Below are 23,165 nucleotides of genomic sequence, written 5' to 3'. Positions count from 1 at the left end.
AAAAGCTAGGAAATACATACCTCGTATCTCCTTCGAGAACTCCATTACATCTTCTTGTATTTTATTCTTTTTCCAATGAAACAGTAGTGTTAATATAGAACTAAATATGACTAGTTTATGTTTGCATGAGACTTTGAGTGACATATTGATCAACAAATGAGAGAGAAGAGCCCTCACCCTATGTTGGTTTGGAAAGCATGGTCCCATCCCTGTGTATCCTCTGTGCATTATCCGATATCAATGGCATCTATTACACACTCTAACTCCATGCAAACTTTTTTGTTAAAATGAAAGAAAAATGCTTTTCTATATCTAGAATTAATTCCAAGGGGCATATTTAAAAAAAAAATGATTGCTGGATCAAAGCATGTTTACCAAATGTTCACTTCAGTTCAGTTGTTCAGTTGTGTCTGACTCTTTGAGACCCCATGGACTGTAGCATGCCAGGCCTCCCTGTCCATCACCAACTCCCTGAACTTGCTCAAACTCATGTCTGTCAAGTCGATGATGCCATCCAACCATCTCATCCTCTGTCATCCCTTTCTCCTGCCTTCAATCTTTCCCAGCATCAGGGTCTTTTCCAAGGAGTCAGTTCTTCGCATCAGGTGGTCAAAGTATTGGAGCTGCAGCTTCAGCATCAGTCCTTCCAATGAATATTTAAGACTGATTTCTTTAGGATGGACTGGTTAGATCTCCTTGGAGTCCGAGGGACTCTCAAGAGTCTTCTCCAACACCACAGTTCAAAAGCATCAATTCTTTGGACTCAACTTCCTTTATGGTCCAACTCTTACATCCATACGTGACTACTGGAAAAACCACAGCTTTGACTAGATGGACCTTTGTTGGCAAAGTAATGTCTCTGTTTTTTAATATGCTGTCTAGGTTGGTCATCGCTTTTCTTCCAAGGGACAAGCATCTTTTAATTTCATGGCTGCAGTCACCATCTACCGTGATTTTGGAGCCCCCAAAATAAAGTCTGTCACTGTTTCCTCTGTTTCCCCATCTATTTGCCATGAAGTGATGGGACCGGATGCCATGATTTTAGTTTTTTGAATGTTGAGTTTTAAGCCAACTTTTTCATTCTCCTCTTTCACTTTCATCAAGAGGCTCTTTAGTTCTTCGCTTTCTGCCATAAGTGTGGTGTCATCTGCATATCTGAGGTTATTGATATTTCTTCCAGCAATCTTGATTCCAGCTTGTGCTTCATTCAGCATTCACATGATATACTCTGCATATAAGTTAAATAAGCAGGGTGATAATATACAGCCTTGACGTACTCCTTTCCCAATTTGGAACTGGTCTGTTGTTCCATGTCTGGTTCTAACTGTTGCTTCTTGACCTGCATACAGATTTCTCACGAGGCAGGTAAGGTCTGATAGTCCCATCTTTTTAAGAATTTCCCACAGGTTGCCGTGATCCACACAGTCAAAGGCTTTAGTGTAAGTCAATGAAGAAGAAATAGATGTTTTTCTGGAACTCTCTTGCTTTTTCTATGATCCAACTGATGTTGGCAATTTGATCTCTGGTTCCTCTGCCTTTTCTAAATCCAGCTTGAACATCTGGAAGTTCTCAATTCACATACTGTTGAAGCCTAGGTTGCAGAATTTTGAGCATTACTTTGCTAGCATGTGAGATGAGTGTAATTGTATGGTAGTTTGAACATTCTTTGGCATTGCCTTTGGAATTGAAATGAAACTGACCTTTTCCAGTCCTGTGGCCACTGCTGAATTTTCCAAATTTGCTGGCATATTGAGTGTAGCACTTTCACAGCCTCATCTTTTAGGATTTGAAATAGCTCAGCTGGAATTCCATCACCTCCACTAACTTTGTTCGTAGTGATGCTTCCTAAGACCACTTGACTTCACACTCCAGAATGTCTGGCTCTAGGTGAATGATCACACCACCATGGTATTTTGGGTCATTAAGACCTTTTCTGTATAGTTCTTCTATGTATTCTTGCTACCTCTTCTTAATATCTTCTGCTTTTGTTAGTTCCATACCATTTCTGTCCTTTATTGTGCCCATCTTTGCATGAAATTTTCCTTTGGTAGCTCTAATTTTTTTGAAGAGATCTCTAGTCTTTCCCATTCTATTGTTTTCCTCTATTTCTTTGCACTGATCACTGAGGAAGGCTTTCTTATCTCTCCTTGCTATTCTCTGGAACTCTGCATTCAGATGGATATATCTTTCCTTCTCTCCTTTGCCTTTCACTTCTCTTCTTTTCTCAGCTATTTGTAAGGTCTCCTCAGACAACCACTTTGCCTTTTTGCATTTCTTTTTCTTGGGGATGGTCTTGATCACTGCCTCCTGTACAGTGTAGATGAACCTCTGTCCATAGTTCTTCAGGCACTCTGTCTATCCAATCTAATCCCTTGAATCTATTTCTCACTTCCACTGTAAGGGATTTGATTTAGGTCATACCTGAAAGGTCCAGTGCTTTTCCCTATTTTCTTCATTTTAAGTCTGAATTTTGCAGTAAGGAGTGCATGATCTGAGCCACAGTCAGCTCCTGGTCTTGTTTTTGCTGACTGTATAGAGCTTCTCCATCTTTGGCTGCAAAGAATATAATCAATCTGATTTCAGTATTGACCATCTGGTGATATCCACGTATACAGTCATCTCTTCTGTTGCTGGAACAGGGTGTTTGCTATGACCAGTGAGTTCTCTCAGCAAAACTCTATTAGCCTTTGCCCTGCTTCATTTTGTGCTTCAAGGCCAAACTTGCCTGTTACTCCAGTTATCTCTTGACTTCCTACTTTTGCATTCCAGTCCCCTATGATAAAAAGGATATCTTTTTTTAGTGTTAGTTCTAGAAGGTCTTGTAGGTCTTCATAGAACCGTTCAACTTCAGTTTCTTCGGCAAGTCTATGCCCCAACCATTAATGCCGAAGAAGCTGAAGCTGAATGGTTCTGCAGATATCTGCAGAATAACTCAAAGATATTTTTGTGTGTATCCTTTGATGGGAAACATGACCTTGCCCTTAGGCTGCTCTTGGCTGTTTCTCCTTGGTCTCCCATTCCCTCCCTTCCCTAATTAACAACTGCTTGAACCTGCCCATTTGAACTCAGGGAAGGTTGAGGAGGCTGAATGAAGGCTATTTCCTATAATCAAAGAAATAGGGGACAGAGCAAGACTTTGTGCCTAGGAGCCTGTAGGGCCCTGTGGAATCATGGTGAACTTTTTCTGTATGTAGGTGAAAAAAATATGTGTTTTAGGAGTGAGATTAAAAGATTGAATGTGGTTTTTCTTCCCCCTAGGATATATGCATTTAAAAATTTTTTTTCCTCCAAAATTGCCTCCTGCTTTCCCAAGCTTCCCTTGTCATGAATCTACTTTCTCCTGGGTCCTTTCTCCCAGCTAGAAGGATGGAGAGCAGGATGGAGGGGATGTGGACTCTGGAAGTGGGTGGCCCTGGGCCAGAACCCCCATCCCTCAAGCTGCTCGAGCTCCAGGAAATCACTCCACTTCTCTGAGTCTTGGTTCCTAATCTGTACGAAGGGTTTATTTAGATCCTGGTTCTCGACACACCAACTGTGTGACCTTGAGTAAGTAATTCACCTCCTGGGGCCTGTTTCTCATCTGTACAAGGTGGCTGGTGGTGTACCATATCTCCACTCCTAGCCACGGTCAATCCAGTCCACTGCCTGCTCTGACCTCAGAGACAGGCCCCTCCTCTCACCTCTCTGCAGACAGACACCTCCTAATCCTGACTGTCCTCTGACAACTCCTCCATCCTCCGCATTTGCACAGGGGACAGCTGGGAAGCTGAACCGCAAGTATCCAAAAGGAGGACCACCTGAAGGGTGTGTGGTGGTGGAGATGAGGTCTCACCTCCAGAGCCCCAGGAATAGGAGGGTCTGTCTAGGGCCTGGGCTCCTTCCCACCACCAGCTGGGGAGTCCCTCCATTCTTTCCTCAGTGATGGTGTATACTGAGGACTTGGGGTTTGGGAATCCCCTGCTTGGTTCTTGGATCTTGGAGCAGACACCAATTCCCTGCTGTAGGAAATCCCTCTACAGCTCAGATTACAGCCTGGCTACCAGGCTGCCTCCATACCTGTCTCTCCCTTAGAATTTTCCTTTATCTCCCTCTCAGGGCAAGCCCCAGGGAGAGATACAAAATGGATTTTTAAGCATCTCTCATCTCCCCTGTTTCTCAGGAGCCCCATATTTCACCCTCTGGAGGAACCCATGCCTGGCCAGACTTCTCACCCTTCCCCCTCCCACCCTTGGCTGGTTGGGACATTCTCACAGGTGTGAATGGTGGTCTTAAACCCAAAGATGAAACTCGAATAGTAGCATTGCAGCCATCCACTCCTGAATTGGGGACAGTATATGGAGGATGGCAGATTCTCCCCAATGGCCCTGGAATGACTCCAAGTAGGAACAGACACAACTCATAAGGGAGAAAGTGTCTCATGCTGGCTGCCAGCTGTTTTTGCTTCCTCTTCCAATTTGCCAGTGTGTGCGTGGCTTTCTCAGTGCAAGCTTCAGCTCCAGCACCTCAACCCTCTTGAGTTTGATGGGCCTGGAGTTTTCTCCTGGCACCAGATGCAGGCAGGAAATACTGACATATCCTGAGAAACTGTGGTTGGTGCCCAGAGCTACACTCTCTTAATCCCCACCTACCATCTGGGAGCAGAAATCGGAAGTCTGCTCCAGCCTCCTGTTTTCTGAAAGGGGGTCAGCTCCGGCAGGAAGCCACACCTGCAAGGTGTCACCCTCAACTCCTCAGCTCACATCCTGGCACCCTCAGTCTTCCCCCCTCCTAAAGGCTCACATTGACTTAATTATTTCTGCCAGCAGGTGAGCCTCCCTCTCCACCCTTGGTCTCCCCTGGCAGTCGCCTTCTGCCAAAACAAAGGGCACTGCTTGCTGGCATCCTTGAAAATCCGCCTTCCCTACACAGATGCATGGACATGGGTGCTGAGTGAGACTGGAGCTCAGAAGTTGCCACGTTTGAAATATCTGTCCCACATCCAGGCATGCCTGGCTAGACTGATCTTCCTGCCTCTCTTCCTCCTGCTCACAATTGGATAGGTTTTCACACAGACAGACACACACACACACACCTGTGAAACCAGCACCACAATCAAGATTGGGAACAATCCATCAAGCCCCCAGTTTCCTCATGCCCTTTTGGGATCTCTCCCACCTTCCCTCATTCCCCCACCCTCAAGCAAACCTTGATGTCTCTCTGTCATTATACATCAATTTTCATTTTTAGATTTTTTTTTGATAGATGGAGTCTTATAGTATGAATTCTTTTTTGTCTGCTTTTTTTCACTCAGCATGATTATTCTGCGATTCATCTGTGCCATTGCTTGGTATAAATATTTCATTTCCATTTGCATTCCAATCAACTGTGTGAATATACCACAGTTCATATATCCATTCACCCTTTAATGGGCATAGAGGTTGTACCCAAATTGGGGCTGTTATGAATAAAGTCGCTATGTACGTTTCCTGGCTTTCCCAGGCGGCGCTAGTGGTAAAGTGCCTGCCTGCCAATATGGGAGAATGTAAGTGACATGGGTTCAATCCCTGGGTCAGGAAGATCCCCTGGAGGAGGGCGTGACAACCTACTCCAGTATTCTTGCCTAGAGAATCCCATGGACAGAGAAGCCTGGCAGGCTATGGTCCATAGGGTTGCAAAGAGTCGGACATGACTGAAGCGACTTAGCATGCATGCATGTACATTTCACGCTTGAGTTTCTGTATGGACAAAAGCTTTTATTTCTCTTGGGTAAATACACAGGAGTGGAATGGCCAGATAGTATGGTGGATGTATGTTTACTATATAATGTATGTATGCAAATATATGTATAATATATAGTATTTTAATATAAAATATAATGTATATAATAGTTGTAAAACACACATAGAATTTATCATCTTAACCAGTATAAATGTACAATTCAGTAGTGTTAAACATACATTGTTGGGCAACCAATCTCCTGAACTTTTCCATCTTGAAAAACTAAAAGTCTATCCCCATTAACCAACTCCCCATTCCCCCTTCCCCCAGGCCCTGACAACCACCATTCTATTTCTATGAGTTTGAATACTTTAGATACCTCATGTCAGTGGAATTGTAACAGTATTTGTCTTTTTGTGACTGGTTTATTTCATGTATAATGTCCTCAAGGTTCAGCCATGTTGTAGCATGTGACAGAATTTCCTTCCTTAAGGCTGGATAATATAGACCGTGAATATAGACCAAGTTTTCTTTATCTATTTATCTATCAATGGACATTTGGGTTGCTTCCACCTCTCGACTATTGTGAAAAATATACTGCAAGGAACATGGGTGTGCAGGTATCTCTTCGAGATCCTGTTTTCAATTCTTAGATATGTATAGACTGAGACACATACCCAGAATGTATGTTTGACTATTTAAGAAGTTGCCAAATTATCTTCCAAAGTGATTGTATCATTTTACATTCCCAACGGTGTATGAGGATTCCAGTTTCTCCACTTTCTCACCAACACTTGGTATGGTCACTCTCTTTTAGCTTTTGTGTTTTTTTAAAAAAATATTTATTTGGCTGCACTGGATCTTAGTTGCAGCATGTAGAATCTCTTAGTTGTGGCATTTGAACTCAGCTGTGGTATGTGGGCTCTAGCTCCCTGACCACAGGTTGAACCTGGACCCCCTGCATTGGGAATGTGGAATCTGAACCACTGGATTCCCAGCCACGGGAAGTTCCCTGGTCAGTCTTTTTACTATTAACCATTCTAATAGGTGTGTTTGTGGTATCTTATGGTGATTTTAATCTGCATTTCCTTAATGACTAATAATGTTGAACATCTTTTCATTTGCTAATTAGTTGTTCAAGTATATTCTTTGGTGAAGTGTCCATTCGACTCTTTGGCCCAATTTCCCCCTAGACCTTTATTTGTTAAGCTTTATTTTTTTGAATTGTTTTAGATTTACAGGGAAAATGTGAAAACAGTACACAGAGTTTCCATATACCCCACATCTAGTTTCCCTCTTATTTTATGTCTCACACTTGTTAGATACTATGCTGCTGCTGCTGCTGCTAAGTAGCTTCAGTCCTGTCCGACTCTGTGCGACCCCATAGACAGCGGCCCATCAGGCTCCCCCGTCCCTGGGATTCTCCAGGCAAGAGCACTGGAGTGGGTTGCCATTTCCTTCTCCGATGCATGAAAGTAAAAAGTGAAAGTGAAGTCGCTCAGTCGTGTCCGACTCTTAGCGACCCCATGGACTGCAGCCTACCAGGCTCCTCCATCCATGGGATTTTCCAGGCAAGAGTACTGGAGTGGGGTGCCATTGCCTTCTCTGTGTTAGATACTATAGCATAGTACTTAGTACATGTATGGTGTATTGTTTATAATTAATGAACCAACACTGATAAATTGTTACTAACTGAAGCCCATTCTTTATTCAGATTTCCTCAGTTTTTACCCAATGTCCTTTTTCTGCCCCAGTATCCCATCCAGGATCCCATATCACATTTAGTTGTACTGTCTCCTCAAGCTCCTCCTGTCTGTCACAGTTGCTCAGACTCTCCTTGTTTTTAATGACCTGTGTACTTTGGCCACCTGATGCAAAGAACTGACTCATTTGAAAAGACCCTGATGCTGGGAAAAATTGAAGGCAGGAGGAGAAGGGGATGACAGAAGATGAGACGGTTGGATGGCATCACCGACTCAATGGACATGGTTTGAGTAAACTCCGGGAGTTGGTGATGGACAGGGAGGCCTGGCGCGCTGCAGTCCATGGGCTCGCAGAGTCGGACTCGACTGAGCGACTGAACTGAACCGTGCTGTACTTAGTTGCTCAGTCACGTCTGATACTTTGCAACCCCACGGACTGTAGCCCACCAGGCTCCTCCATCCATGGGGATTCTTCACACAAGAATACTGGAGTGGGTTGCCATGCCTTCCTCCAGGGGATCTTCCCAACCCAGGGTTCGAAACCAGGTCTCCCTCGTGGCAGGTGGATCCTTTACCGTCTGAGCCACCAGGGAAGCCCAAGAATACTGAAGTGGGTAGCCTATCCCTTCTCCAGCGGATCTTCCTGACCCAGAAATTGAATCAGGGTCTCCTGCATTGCAGGCAGATTCTTTTCCAGCTGAGCTACCAGGGAAGCCCTTTTAATGAACTGCTGGCCAGATATTTTGGAGGATGTCGCTCAGTTGGGGTTTGCTTGATGTTTTTTCTCATGGTTAGACTGGGGTTGTGGATTTAGGGGAGGAAGACAACTGATGCAAAGTGCCGTTCTCATGACATTGTATCAAGGATACGTGCTGCCTACATGACATATCACTGATGACATTGACCCTGGTCTCCCGGCTGAGGACGGATTTCTGGTGTCTCCACTCTAAAGTTACTCTTTCTCCTTTCCATACTGTGCTCTTCAGAAGGAAGTCACTATGCAAAGCCCACATGGAAGGAGTAGATTATTTTCCACTTCTTTAAGGGCTGAAGTATCCACTGAAATTATTGGGAATTCTGCATGAGAGATTTGTCTCTTTCTTCCCCATTGACTTACCTATTCAATCATCTGTTTATATCACTATGAACTCTCGAGTACTTATTTTTTACTGTGAGTTATTATTCAGTCCTACTTTATTTATTTTGTTAGTCAAATTGTTCCAGTTTTGACCACTGGGAGCTCTTTCAATTGGCTCTTTGCCCATTTACAAAATGGAATTGGTTGTTTTCTCATTAAGAGCTTTTATGTGTTCTCTATAAATGCCCTTTTTCAGAAATACTATTTGCAAATACTTTCTCCCAGTCCATGATTTCTCTACCCAACTCCTTAAGAGTGTCATCTGAAAAGGAGAATTTTTTATTTCAGTAGGTCCATATTAACTTTTATCCTTTGTGGATCATGCTTTTGGTGTCTTTATCTAAGAAATCTTTGCTTCATTCAAGATTACAAAAAATCTTTCTCCTTTGTTTTCTTCTAGAGGATTTTTAATGTTTTAAAATACAAAGGTTTTATTATTAAAAATCAAATGACTTAGTCATGATGAACTCAGTTCAATTATTTTAGGCAAGTGCAGTATACAAGGAGATTAACATTTACCAGTAAGAAAAACAGGTATAGGCAATTAATTTCTTAGAGACATTCGTGATTGGAAGGAGTCTAGGGAAAAGGAAATGTTCAGTCTATAAAACAAAACAAACAAACAAAAATGACCCCCAAATTAAATAGAGCTATTTTTGCAATTTTATTAAAAATTCAGTGTTTTAATAATTAGGTGAAATAAGATATGTGCCCTCCAAAGAGTCACTCCACTTGCACCAAAAGACTTGGTTCTTTTTTTCCTAGTAGAGCAATATTTCTTTTTATTTTTTAATTGAAATATAATTAGAGATATAACTGACACAGAGCATTATATTAGTGTCAGGTGTACAAAGTGAAAGTGAAGTCGCTCAGTCATGTCCGACTCTTTGCAAGCCCGTGGACTGTAGCCTACCAGGCTCCTCAGTCCATGGAATTTTCCAGGCAAGAATACTGGAGTGGGCTGCCATTTCCTTCTCCAGAGGATCTTCCCAACCCAGGGATTGAACCCGGGTCTCCCGCATTGCAGGCAGACGCTTTACCATCTGAGCCACCAAGGTGTACAGATGATGATTAAAAATTTGTGTATGTTGCAAAATGACCCTCACAAAAAGTCTGCTGCTGCTGCTAAGTCGCTTCAGTCATGTCCAACTCTGTGCGACCCCATAGACAGCAGCCCACCAGGCTCCCCCGTCCCTGGGATTCTCCAGGCAAGAACACTGGAGTGGGTTACCATTTCCTCCTCCGATGCATGAAAGTGAAAAGTGAAAGTGAAGTCGCTCAGTCGTGTCCGACTCTTAGCATGGACTGCAGCCTACCAGGCTCCTCCATCCACGGGATTTTCCAGGCAAGAGTACTGGAGTGGGGTGCCATTGCCTTCTCCGCACAAAAGTCTAGTTACTTCCATCACTACACAGAGTTATAAAAAACTTTTTTTTTTCTTGTGATGGGAACTTTTAAGATCTACTCTCTTAGCAACTTTCAAATATTCAATAGAGTATTGTTAATACTAACTCTAGTCACCAGGCTGTACAGTCCATCCTGTGACTTATTTATTTTATAACTAGAAGTTTGTACCTTTTGACCCCTTCACCCATTTCACTCACTCCCCACCATTCTTCCAGAGGCTTTTCATTTTTTTAGGTTTTCATTTATGTCTGTGATCTATCTTGAGTTAATTTTGTATAAGGTACAAGATATAAATCTAAGTTGTTTATAAAAAATGGATATCATGTTATTCCAGTGTTGTCTGTCGAAAAGACTTTGCTTTCTCCATTGAAATGACTTTGCGTCTTGGATTAAAATCAGTTGTCTATGTATGTCATGGGTCTATTTCTGGACCTTCTGTTTGTTCCACTGATAGATTTACCCACCTTTATGTCAGGACCATCCTGTCTTGATCACTATAGCTTTACAATAAATCTTGAAACCTGGTAGTCTTAGTTCTCCAGCTTTTGTTCCATTTTCAAAGTTGTTTTTGTTATTCTAAGTCCTTCATATTTTCATATGAATTTTTAAAATGGCTTGTGAATTTCTACACTGAAAGCAATCACATTATATTTTTCTTGTCAACTTACTTTCTCATCCTCTGCAATTACCACCTCAAATCTTCTGCTCCTGACCTCCAGTCTTCTACTCTACTTGGCTTCCTACTTCACAGAGAAAACCAAAGCCATCCGAGGGGAGTTCTCTCGACTTTGCGCCACCAAATATACAGACTCACCTTTCCCTGACCCTTCTTCGCATATGTCTAGAGCTCACCCACCCACCTGGGCTCAGACCCCATTCCTGTCTCAGAATTCTTCAATTTTTCATCATTCCCCCTCTCTCTCCGACCTCCATCTCTCAACTGGATCCTTACCAGCAATGTTTAAATCTACCCCAGCCTTCTATCAGTACACAATCATTCAATATAAATTCAAGTAAGTAAAAAAGGCTATTGAAAAGCACTAATCCAGGAATTCCCTGGTAGCCCAGGGTTAGAATTCTGGGCTTTCTCCACCATGGCTGGGTTCATTCCTTGGTCAGGGAACTGAGATCCCTCTGGACACATGGCAAAAGCAAAACAAAAACAGTGACCAGCACTCATCCTGTTTATTAAAATAATTTGGGAAACCATTTTTTGCAAACATCATGCTGAGGTCAGGGGTTAGAAATGCCACCTGTGACCCCATGCTGTTGTTTTTCCTAGATGCTGCTTATCTTAATTCTCCTTCCAAGAGAGTGATTTTCCCCCGGGTAGAAGTGTACTGCCAGATAGAACTCGCCCTTGGCAACCAGTGTCCTGAACGCTGTCAACCGAGCCTCCAAAGAGAGCCGGCCAGTCCAAAAAAATCCAGACAACTTCACACACCGTGGGCTCCCAAAGGGGATGGAAGGGGTGGCCACAGTCCACCTCTGTCCCCACCCATGCAGGCACCTGAATCCACATGTGACTGGCCTGTGGAGTCACCTGTTTCATCACCTGCATCGCCACCAGCCTCATCAGCATCATGTTCTCCAACTGACTTGCCACCTGCGTCACTCCCAGCTGTGCCCTTACGCCCCAGCTCAACACCTGGGCTGTCACCTGAATCACCATCACAGCAGATACAACCGGCTGAATCACCACCCACGTCCCCACCCCCACAGGCATCTGCATCACCCAGGCCATCCCTGGGGCCTTCCACTGTGGGGGCACCTCCAGTGTTGCCCCAATATTCTTCAGCATCACCTGCACAGCCACCTGTGGAGGAACTGGGCCCAGAACAGCCCCAAGGTGTGGACCCTTCTGGCCTGTCTCAGCTGCCTCACATCCGGAGCCCATTGGCGAGTGTGTAATGATGTGGTAGCTATAGCCATCGCTTTAGAGGGGTGCACTGGTGAAGCTAGCTAGCCCTTAGCTTTACTGGCTCTACTGGCTATGAGGAGAGGCCACCACGAGAGGGCAGTGTACTTGACTTTTTGTCTTTTCCTTTAGTTTGTGTATGCGTCGCTTCCTTCGTGTCCGACTCTTTGCAACCCTATGGACCGTAACCTGCCAGGCTCCTCTGTCCATGGGATTCTCCAGGCAAGAATATTGAAATGGGTTACCATTCCCTCCTCTAGGGGATCTTCCCGACCCAGGGATCAAACCTGTGTCTCTTATATCTCCTGCATTGGCAGGCAGGTTCTTTACCACTGGTTCCTGTCTAGTGATTCTCAAAGTGTGGTCCCCAACCAGCGGCAATAGCACCACCTGAGAACATGTTAGAAATAAAAATTCTCAGGTCCTACCACATACCTATTAAATCAACAATTCTGGGGGTGGGGTTCAGCTGTCTGCATTTTTTACCAGCCCTCCAAGTTCTTTTGCCCTCTCACGTTTGAGAGCTGCAATTCTAGTAGATTTGTATTGTGAAAGCCACTGTGCCAGGGCAGTGGTACTCAAAGAACAGTCTGTGGACCAGTGCCAGCCTCTGAATTATCTGTTACTTGTGCACAATGAGATGAGTGCAGAAAGTGAGAGCAAGCATTTTGAAATGTTTATAGCAATAAGACAGAGCCGTGACATCCAAGAGTTTCATCATTTTCCTACTAGTTCATTTGTAATGCATTTTACCAAAGTACTAGTCCATTATGGATTGTAAGTATGATTTTTAGAAATTGGTTCTTCAGTACAGGTAGTTTGAGAGGCTTTGAAGCCCCCAGAGAGGCTTCAAAGATGAACTGTTCTCAATTCCTCACTCTCAGGAAATCTCCCTTCCGACAGAGGGAATGGCATGGATGCTAACTTCAAAAATACAAGAAGAAATTCTTACGTACTGTGTAACCAACAAAAACAGTGTTGAGGGTACTTACAGAGAATAAGATCATCTCTCTCTGGGGGGATATAAGGAAGGCTTCTCCGAGGTGAGGGGTAATTTGAAAGGGGCAGGATTTTGACAACTGTGGTTTGTGGGATCTGACCGAGTAGAAAGAACATTTCAGATTTTGTTTATTCTAGAGGTCCGGGTGCAGAGAAGGAAGGTACAAGGCACCTTCAGTGTGAAGGGGACACCTGATTGGCCACTGTAGGTGGTCTGGGTGGGGACCAAGGGAGAGAGGTCCAAGTGATGGAATGAGGCCAGGCTGTAGGGTCTTCATGGTCCATCGGTTGGGTTTTCATAGTTATTATGATAAATAGTAGCACAGGTTAGCAAGGCTTCCTTATTTGTGATTCTGCCCCAGGTCAGGTGTGACCCCCTCCTTTTTCTGGAGTAAGTTCACTTTGGCTTTTCTGTTTTTCTTTTCTTTCCTTTTTTTCTTTCTGTCTTTGGGAATAGGTTCACTTTGCCTTTTATTTTGTTTTCATTTTTGTTTTCTTGTCTTCCTTTCTTCCCTTTATTTATTTATTTATTTGGAATAGGTTCACTTTGATTCTTTCAATCACAAGACAAAAATACCAGAACATTAGGAGTCAGAAAGTTGGTCAAAGTGTTTCACTTGCTTTCTTATTCCCAGTTAAATGAAATGCATTTATTTTATGTTATCACACCAGTGCTTAAAGCCAGCCATCTTCAGGGGCCTGAACAATCATGGATCTGGAGTTGGCATTCCTCACTTGTATCGGGGGTGGGCAGAGGGTACAGATAGCCCAGTGATTTTCCACTAGAGGCAATATTACCCCAGGAGACATTTGGCAGCACCTGGGGACATTTTTGGTTGTCACCTGGTGGGGAACGTAGTCGGGAGAAGCCAGGGATGCTTCTAAACATCCTACAGTGCTCAACCCTTACACCAAAGACTTGCTTGGCCCGTGGCGTCAGGAGTCCTCAGGTCGAGAAGCCCTGCTGGGTCTCAGCGGTGACATCGGAGGCCATCAGGGGGAGTTAGACTGAGTGCTGCCCCCAGGGGTTCATGTTATTTGTTGTTTTGCCATGTTGTTGTTGGGGGTGGGAGTGTTGCAGAAAGTCCTGGGAAAAATCCATAAACAAAGGAACCACAAATAGATCTGGGCAAGTGAGGGACAGCCAGCAGGTCCCCAGATGAAAGGTCTCCAAGTTCCTCAGATAGACGAACGTGCTAATTTATTCCATATTATTAATCATTTACATGTGTTACATAATTACACCTTAATATTCATGTATTATATATCCCCATACTCGTCAAAAACATGCGAAGAGCTTACTTAAGAATAGTGGCCATGATGGGACTTCCCTGGTGGTCCAGTGGTTAAGACTCCACGCCTCCGATGCATGGGGAGTGAATTTGATCCCTGGTCAAGGGAACTAAGATCCCACATGGCCGCAGCATGGCCAAAAAATTTTGAAAAGAATACTGGTCATGAAATGATTTGTATTTCCTATTCCAGTAAAGAAGACCAAAAAAAGCATTACAGAAAGCAGATGATGGAAGGTTCAGGCCCCTGTGGGGGATTTTCTTGAAAACTTTCCCTAACACAACTGGCTGCTTTTCAGGGCAGAATTGTTGATAATATTATGTCAAGGGTTAGCTTCAGGCCTTTCCGCAGATGCTGCTACCCTGGATCTCAGTCAAGTCCCCAAATATGATTCTGGTCCCAAATACGAGAATTTAAGAAAAAGAGTTTCTAAACATTCTCACTTTCTTCTTATTGTTATTTCAGAAATGACTAAGTACTCCTCCTCGCCATCCCCATCTCACTCACGTCTTCTATATTTTTATTTTTGGCTGTAGCTCCCTTTGCCTCTTCAAATTTGAAAAGCACCGTGCCTCTGGCTAATGTGAAGGAAACCGCCAGCAAACCTCACGCAGTGTGAGTGTCTCCTTGACTGGGGACAGTTTCTTTCCTTTGGTCTGGGAAGGAGCCCAGCTAAATGATACTTTCCATCTCTTTAGCTGCCTGGGGATCCTCTTCTGGATGTGATTACAGACCACCGCCTCCCTTCTCTCTCCTTCAGTGGGGGGACATGGGGACACGAGTCTGTTCCTCCCAACAGTGTCAGTCCCAGTCCCTGCTGTGTGCACTGGGGAGTGTACCTCCTCTGGATGCGGTGGGGGAGTGTGCACGCTTCCTCATACCTGACTCTCGGGGATGTCTCAGGTCAAGAGAGCTGGCAGGCTTGCTGCACCCTAGCCTTGGGTGGGTCCTGCACAGTATAAATTAAGGGGACTGTACCCCAAATCTCCCTTAATCCAAATTCTTTTCTAACAGCATAAGAAGGGGGCTAATACTGCTATGTTGCAGATTGTCTCCAGAAAATCTTCTTTCATAATGCACATCAAGCGTCTGGGTTGTGTAACATGTGCTCTGTTGTTACCCTTGCAGCTATTACGAGATGGCCGGGGAAGCTTTTTTTTTTTTTTACTTCTCTGGGAATCACAATACCCAGACTCCCTTGCTGACTGAATGCCAGTGGGGTTGGCCGGTGGAAGGCCCCAGCAGGAGATCAGAGAGTAAATCAGGGTGTTGCTATTCACCAACCTCATCCCTCCCCTCCTTGGTGTAGGTCTGGCAGTGGCTGAGTTTTCTTATGGCCACCGTCAGAGAAAAGGGCCCAAGGCACTTTTATTTTTTATGTTCTCACTCGGTATCATACCCAGGATATTAAGACATACCTGCTTCTCACATTAAGTATAGTTTTAATTATAAAATTTTTGGAAAAAGTTTACATACATAATTTTGTGCTTGGACATAAATTATGCGTTTTATTCACATGAGAGCTTACTTTATTGCATTGATGTGTAACTGTATAAAAGTTTGGGTTTCATTTGACTAGTGGGTATGATGTTCCTTAGATAAACATTCATTGATTACAAAGTGAAAGTTCACTGGGGAACTCTGATGTTCAGCCGGGGTTGAGAATCATAACTCTGTGTGTCTGTCTACCTTCTGAGCTGGAGTGGAGCCCTGTCATTAACCAACCATCACTTCATCTCTTTGTCCAGGGAGAGGCCTGCTGAAGAGTCCAACTGGGTGAGCAAGGTATTCAAGAAGAACAAACAAAAGACAAGTGGCACCAGAAAAGGCTGCGTAAGACATCCACGAAGCAAGAAAACAGGCAGCAAAGTGCAGTGAGCATGACTAATGTTTCTAATTCCACAGAAAGGGAATGGTCTGCAGGAAGATTATAGGGGTAGTGAGGGGGTCAGTAAGGATCAGGATGAGGAGCTGGGCTTCGGAGTTGGATGCACCCAACATAACATCCCTGCTCAGCCACAGTCTCACCCAGGGAGCGTGCTTAGGACTCTTGGTCTTTCTGAGCCTCTATCTCCTGATCTGTAAAATAGGGCTAATACCAACTTGTAAGGCTGTTGTGAGGGTTTAACTAGGTCAACTGTGTAACTTGCTTCGCAGAGTGCAAGATGTGTAATAGTAGTCAATAATTAGTAGATATTATGATTATAACTCCTAGAAGTTAACTAGCTACTTCTTAGCTTCTGAATAGAACTCTACTTAAAGAATATTAAAGTTGTCCACTAGTCCACTAGTCCATCTGCTATCTTCTGGAATAAAGTTGTCCACTAGACCACTAGTCCATCTGCTATCTTCTGGAATAAAGTTGTCCACTAGACCACTAGTCCATCTGATATCTTCTGGAATAAAGTTGCTATTTATTCCTTGCCCTGTGCTAAAGTCACTTCAGTCGTGTTTGACTCTTTGTGATCCTATGGACTCTAGCCTGCCAGACTCCTCTGTCCATGGAGTTCTCTAGGCAAGAATACTGGAGTGGGTTGCCATGCCCTTCTCCAGGGGAAGCTCCCAAGCCAAGAATCAAACCTATGTCTCTTCTATCTCTTACTTTGGCAGACAGGTTCTTTACCACTAGCACCACCTAGGAAGCCCATTCCTTATCCCAGAGTGGGGAAAAAAAGAACTGTTCTTAAAAACCCAACCTGTGGGTGCTCATGTGACTCACCATGTAGAGTTCCTAACTCTTGCCAACCTACAGCTAAAAGTCCTGACCAATGTAGGCCTGCTTCTAATTGCTTCTGACTCTATTAGATTGTTTTGGCTTAATTAGTCAAACTTTATCGAGCACCTACTAAATGCCATGGGGTCACCAAGAGTCAGACACAACTGAGCAACTAAGCACAGCACAAATGCCAAGCACTCTTCCACATTCTGGGGATATCAAAGATGAATTCAGGGACTTCCTTGGTAGTCTAGTGGTTAAGACTCCACGGTCCCAAAGCAGGGGCCATGGGTTCAATCCCTTGTCAGGGAAGTTCTGCATGCTGCAGGGCATAGCTAAAAAAAAAAAAAAGATATTGGCTGATACAGCCAATAATGTTTGCCATGGCAGTATAAGGGACTCCTCTGGTGGTCCAGTGGTAACTCTGTGCTCTCAATGCAGGGGGCACAGGTTCAATCCCTGGTCAGGGAACTAAGCTCCTGCATGCCTCATGGTGTGGCTGGAAAAAAGCAAGATAAATTCAACTTGATCCCCAACTTTGAAGATTTACCCTAAAGTTTGATTTACATGGGTTTGATCCTTGGGTTGGGAAGATCCCCTGGAGAAGGAAATGGTGACCCACTCCAGTATTCTTGCCTGGAAAATTCCATGGACAGAGGAGCCTGGTGGGTTACAGTCCATGAGACTGCAAAAGAGTTGGACGTGACTGAGCAACTGAGTGCACAGCAAGGGTGTAGGACTCAGGGCAGTCACTGGTTTCTGGAACATATGGGTGGGATCAGTGCAGCCTGGAATTAGTCACTCTGTTCCTTGGTCTCTAGCCTCAACACTTCCCTGACCTTTGAGTCTGTCTCTAGGAGCTCAGGGTCAGGTGTGTTCATGAGGGTGTAGGAAGGTCTGCCTTGGATGTGGGGAGCTTCCCTGCAGCTGGGGTGCTCTCTGGGAGCCAGGTCCAGACTTGGCTCTTTGACTCCAGAGCCACACCTCTTTCCATGCTCAGAAGAGTGGGAACTGTGTGCTTCAGCCAGAGCTTCCTTGGTTGATAAACTTCTAGGAATCAAGGTGTTGTACAAAGAAGCAGGATGTGATAAAAACAAACAAAACGATTTTCACAAGCTGTGGGAAACCTTGTTGTTGGTGAGTCACACATCCTGTGTGCAGTGTTCCTTTATAGAACAAGTTAATGAAACTACTGGAGGCAATATACCAATTGATCTTAAGCAATTCCTTGCAGATTTATTGCTTTGAGTTTCAAAGACAAGGTTAGGGGACAGGGCAGGGGGAAATATATATGTAAGGCATAGAAAAATAGAAGTGATCCAGCAAGAGGAAAGACCTGTTCCGAAACGACAGTCACAGGAGACGCTGCCACGTCCACTGGCTAGTCCTGAGGAAACTCCTGGTCTCCTGGCAGAGGAAAGAGTCTAGAATAAAAGCTCAGGATAGATGTTCTGGATGTGTCTGTGTCTGTTTTAAATCAAATGTTCAATCTATACTCTGGCATGGGTTGTATTAGTCAGTTCTTGCTGCTTTGATAATGCTGTGTAACAAACAGCACTCTTTCCCGCACCGCCCCGGCCAAGATCTCAGTGGAATACAAAACAAACATTTGACTTTTCTCTTTCATAGGTCTGTGAATTGGCTACGATAGCTCTGCCTAGGCTTACAGCTTGGGGTCAAGTCTGTCCCTGTCCCTTTTATTCAGGACCAGCAGTAATGCCAGATATGCTCTTCTCCTGGAGCATGGCTAGATAGATGTATCAGCCTGGCTGTCCTCTGCTGGCCTTATCTCTCCTCTAGTAAAAGTTCAGTGGTCATCTGACTCAGGATGTGTCACTGGCCTCAAAGTAGAAAGACAAGTAGTAAGAGAAACTGACATACTGCCTACAGGCTACAGATGGAAAAGAAGGAGATCCATCTTGCTGATTGCTACTCACATCCTTTTTTTTTTTTAATGTTTATTTATTTTTGACTGTACTGGGTCTTTGGGCTTTCTCTACTTGCAGCAAGCGGAGGCAACTCTCTAGTTGCAGGGCACGGGCTTCTCACTGTGGTAGCTTCTCTTGTGGAGCATGGGCTCAAGGCACTCAGACTTCAGTTGTTGCAGCTCACGAGCTCTAGATCTTGGGCTCGGTTCTTGTGGCGCACCAACTTCATTGCTCCGCAGCATGTGGGATCTTCCCAGACCAGGGATCAAAACCTGTGTCCCCTGCATAGGCAAGCAGGTTCTTAACCACAGACCAAGTGTCAGATTCCCCAAATTTCCACTATTAGAGAACCTTTCCTTTGAGTTACTATGGAACCTCCCCCTATTCAAAGATAAATTTATACAACCTTGGAAATCAACTATAAGCCAATGAAAAATTTTTAATTGGTGAATTTAATAATAGTTAAAAGTTACATAGTAGTTATTATATTCCAAGCACTGTGGCACAGACAGGCTAAGTAACAAGCCCAAAGTTACACAGTTGGTAGATGGCAGAGCCAGGATCTGAATCCAGAACATCTGTCACCAGGATTTTGATGTTGACCATTAAGTGGTCCAGCCTCCAGGGTAGAAGGAGCGCTGGAGTGAGGGTCAGAAGTCACAGGGTCTAGTGTAGCCCCTCCATTTGGGCAGGGAGAGGCCTGGAGAGGCGCTCGGATGCATGGCAAGGGGCAGGTCAGTCTGGCTTGGATGCCATGCTAAAGAGGTTGAACTTCGTCTGTGTTGCTGGGGAGTCATGAGAGGATTTAAACAACAGAATGACACAGTCAGATTTGAAAATTATCCACAAATACCACAAATCCACATCCCAGCATTTCCCCAGGATGAGTTCTGCAGGTGTCTCCCTGCCATTTCCCAGAGAGGGCAAGTGACTGGCTCAGGGTCACACAGCAAGTGGAAGAGGGCTTGGAAATCAGGATTCCCAGTTCCCCCTTCTGGTCTCATTTCCCCTCACGCGTGCTTCCTTGGCTTTTCACATCCAGGTCTGCCCCCTGCCCACTTGACTTCTCTCTGACCTCCACCTCCGAGACAGTTTGGGTCGCCTACAAGCCTCATCCCAGCCGCATCCAGGAATACAGCTGCCCCGAGGTGTGGAACTCCCCAGGGTGTCCCTGGGGGCCAGACACTGCCGGTCCTGTGCCAGGATGCTGTGGTGACCTCTGAGCCCCGTCAGCCCATCTTTCTTTCTGCCCCCACCTGCCTCTTCCTGGTCAAGGGTCAAGGCCAACACTAGCCTGTAGAATGCCTTGTGCACCAAGAAAAGAGCACCCTCTCCTTGAGAACTTGACTGCCACCTGCTGGAAAGTTGCCGTAATGGGCTGGGTTTTTTTGAACAATTGATTACTGACTGCTTGAACACTGTATGAATGACGTGCAGCATCAGTACGTCTGTGAGTGCCTGCCCTTTTGGACTGGCAGTGTATCCTTGTTCAGTGTGCAGTCCACACGACTGTACTCAGCATACTGGAGACCCCTCCACCTCTTCCTGAAAAACCAAATATCAACCAGACTTTTGTAAGTCAAAAAATACGGCAAACACGCTTTCACCAACTCCTGCTTTGCAAATGGAACTCTGCTTTTGCAGAAGACCACTTGTATGACAAAGTAAACCCTCGAACTGGCTTTTGATACAAATTGAGATTTCCTATTTCCACATATCAATGTGGCTATTTGCTCAGGATGCCCAAAGCATATGAAGCTGTGAGCAGTGGTCTCAGTGGATATAAGGGGAGGGGAGTACTAGATTTGGGACTTGGAGATGATGAATTTGTGTCCTTTTTCTAGGAAACTGTGAGCCGAGAGAGGAAACTTGAGCTGAAACGGGAGAGAACCTGATGCCCGGGAGGCTGAACCTTCTCCTCACTGTTCTCAGACGCCCTCCTTTCACCCCAGGCCTTGCAAGGACCGGGGTCCCACCCACCACCAAGCCTGTTGGGGTAGAGGGTCCTGCTTCCCCCAGGCAAGAGCCTCCTTGTCTAAACATCCTCCCAGCTTCCCTTGGGTCCTTCCACTACTCTGCTCTGGACAGACAGATGGACGTCAGAACAGACAGTAAGAGAGGGCAGCACAGCCTCCTCCCAGGCAGCTGGGCTCTGAGTCCTCCTCCCAACCCGGCCTGAGTTTGCTTCTTTGAGATCCTCGTCCTCCCCCAGGAGTTCATCCACGGGGCAAAACTGTCGGGGGTCAGGCAGAGCTGAGCCATGGACACCCTTTCCTGTTTCCTGCGGTGTCAAGAGACCACATCTTCTTCTGCTATTTGTTTTTTGTTCACACAATACACAAAAGGCTTGACCTGGAACCAGCGGACTCCATCTCGGCCACTCACGGGAATCCCCTGGAGGCACTGACCTGGCCAGAAGCCTTTACCAGCTTTTACCCTGGGGATTACTGGTGCAGCTGGGGGAGCGGGCGGCCCTGGCCTTCCCCAAGTCCTGCTGTGCTGACAGAGGAAATGGGAGGCCGTGTGTGCCCCCCCTCCCCTTTCCCAGCCCAGATGAGGGCAGACTCTGTCTGCTGTTCACACCTCAGTGAAAACGGTCCACAAGAAAGAGGCCTTTAACTTCAATTTTTGTAGCCTGTCCAGAAAAAAAAATAAAATAAAATTAACTCACTGCTTGTGGATAACCTCTGGCTCCAGCCAAACCCAGTAAGGAAAAACAGGCTGTCCACAGGCCTCAGATCCATTTGCTCAACAAATCCTAGAATGCAAATCCTAGAAGACTAGGTGGAAGACAGCCCTGCACTGTGGCCCCTGAGAAGGATGCATGCAAATCTAAGCCCAGGTGGGTGGGAGGCTATGGCAAGGAGGCGGGTGGACCCTACATGAAACAGGACCACGTGAGGGAACAAGAGTCCACACACATCCTCTTCAGACGGATCTACCTGGAGGAATCTAAGTACCTTTGAGAGGCCTGAGAGGAACCAAATCTCAGGTGTTCTAGCATCCGCTGCCTTGTTCAGTTCTGTGGCCCCGCCAGTCAAGAGAAGAGCCCCGGGAGTCAGGTGGAGCGGTCCTGCTGCCTTCAATCCTTTCCCTAAGAAGGTCTTGCTGTTTGCGAGTGACTGTGTGCCCAGAGGCCCTGGGAATGTGAGCTGGGAGGGAGGGAGGGTTGCAATCTTGCACAACTCAGGAATGCTTATTCCCTGGTGTGAAAAGGAGAACTGAATATAATATTAACTATTGCTCTAACTCAAAGCCTGTATTTGAGCCCAGATGCTCTGAGGTAGTTAGAGAATTGTTCTTGCCTGAATTCCAGGGTGGCTAGAGAAAAAAAAAAAGATACAGGACTCCTTGTTAAATTTTAACTTCAGATAAACAATGAATAATTACCTCGTGTAAGGGTACCCCCAGCATTGCAATTATTTGTTGTCTGAGGTTCAGGTTTAACTGGGCCACCCATATTTTTCTTTGCTAATTTTGGCAGCCCTAATAGTTCCTCTCTTCTTTTTATGCCTTGGGGAAAAAAAAAAAAAGAAGAAACAGCAACAGGAATGGGTTGTGTTTTGAAATCAGAAGGTGTCACTGGTGCCAAGGCCAGAACACTTGCTAGTTTTCCAAACAAACGTATCCGAGTGACGCACCCCCTGCAGCCCAGCTAACACCCAAACTCAGCCAGTTCTCTGCTGACCCCTTTACCCCATTATCTCTGGGTTTGTTTTTTTGTAGAGCTGGGTTTTTTTGGTTTTTTTTTTTTGCCACCCCGATTGCACAGGATCTTAGTTCCCTGACCAGAGATTGAACCTGCGCCCTTGGCAGCAAAGTTGGAGTCCTAACCACTGAACTACCAGAGAATTCCCACACGTATCTCTGACCCACCCAGTTAGCCTCCTGACTTGTCAGGACACTAAGAGGTTAGTTAATTACGTCCTGTTATCACTCGCCCACCTTTCAAAAGCCTTTCAAAGCAGCAGGGTCTCCCCTGTGCCTCAGTGCTCTTGAGGCCTCCAAGGTGAGTGGAGGAAACCCCACGGTCCTGTATTCCTCTTGGCACAAGACTGGCACCGCAGCCAGCGAGGGCTGTGAGTGTCCTGAGGGCAGGGGTCGTGTCTTGCATCTGTGGATTCCACAGAGCTAGCACTAGACCCGACACATAAATATTGGTTGAGGGTGGGCGGGCACTACAGTGGCTCTCAGAACAGCGTCCTTGGTGGCTCTGTCTGTCGCTGGCTGTGTGACCTGGAGCACTCCCAGCCTCAGCGTCCTCGTCCGTGAGACAATGGTTGTGTGGCTGTCTCCTGCCCTTCTCAAAGCATTAAGGCGCACCTTCAAGAGCTGGGGAAAGAAGACTTAACTTTTCAAAGAAGAC

General features: G+C 45.4%; 1 protein-coding gene across 2 annotated transcripts in view; it reads left to right on the top strand.

Annotated features, from left to right (window-relative positions):
• PNPLA1 (patatin like phospholipase domain containing 1) overlaps positions 1-16,432 on the top strand; it is a 50,143-nt gene extending 33,711 nt beyond the window's left edge. For both annotated transcript variants that reach the window (XM_055571582.1, XM_055571583.1), the window contains 3 exons: positions 11,228-11,792; positions 14,684-14,770; positions 15,904-16,432. In XM_055571582.1, coding sequence (XP_055427557.1) covers positions 11,228-11,792; positions 14,684-14,770; positions 15,904-16,033 — 782 coding nt within the window. In that variant the 3' untranslated portion in view covers positions 16,034-16,432. The remainder of the gene's footprint in view (positions 1-11,227; positions 11,793-14,683; positions 14,771-15,903) is intronic.
• Positions 16,433-23,165: the final 6,733 nt, after the last annotated feature.

The sequence above is a fragment of the Bubalus kerabau genome, chromosome 3 (assembly GCF_029407905.1).
Source record: "Bubalus kerabau isolate K-KA32 ecotype Philippines breed swamp buffalo chromosome 3, PCC_UOA_SB_1v2, whole genome shotgun sequence".
Classification (NCBI taxonomy): Eukaryota; Metazoa; Chordata; class Mammalia; order Artiodactyla; family Bovidae; genus Bubalus; species Bubalus kerabau.
Note: the sequence above shows the minus strand (reverse complement) of the source record. Positions and strands in the feature narration are given on the sequence as shown.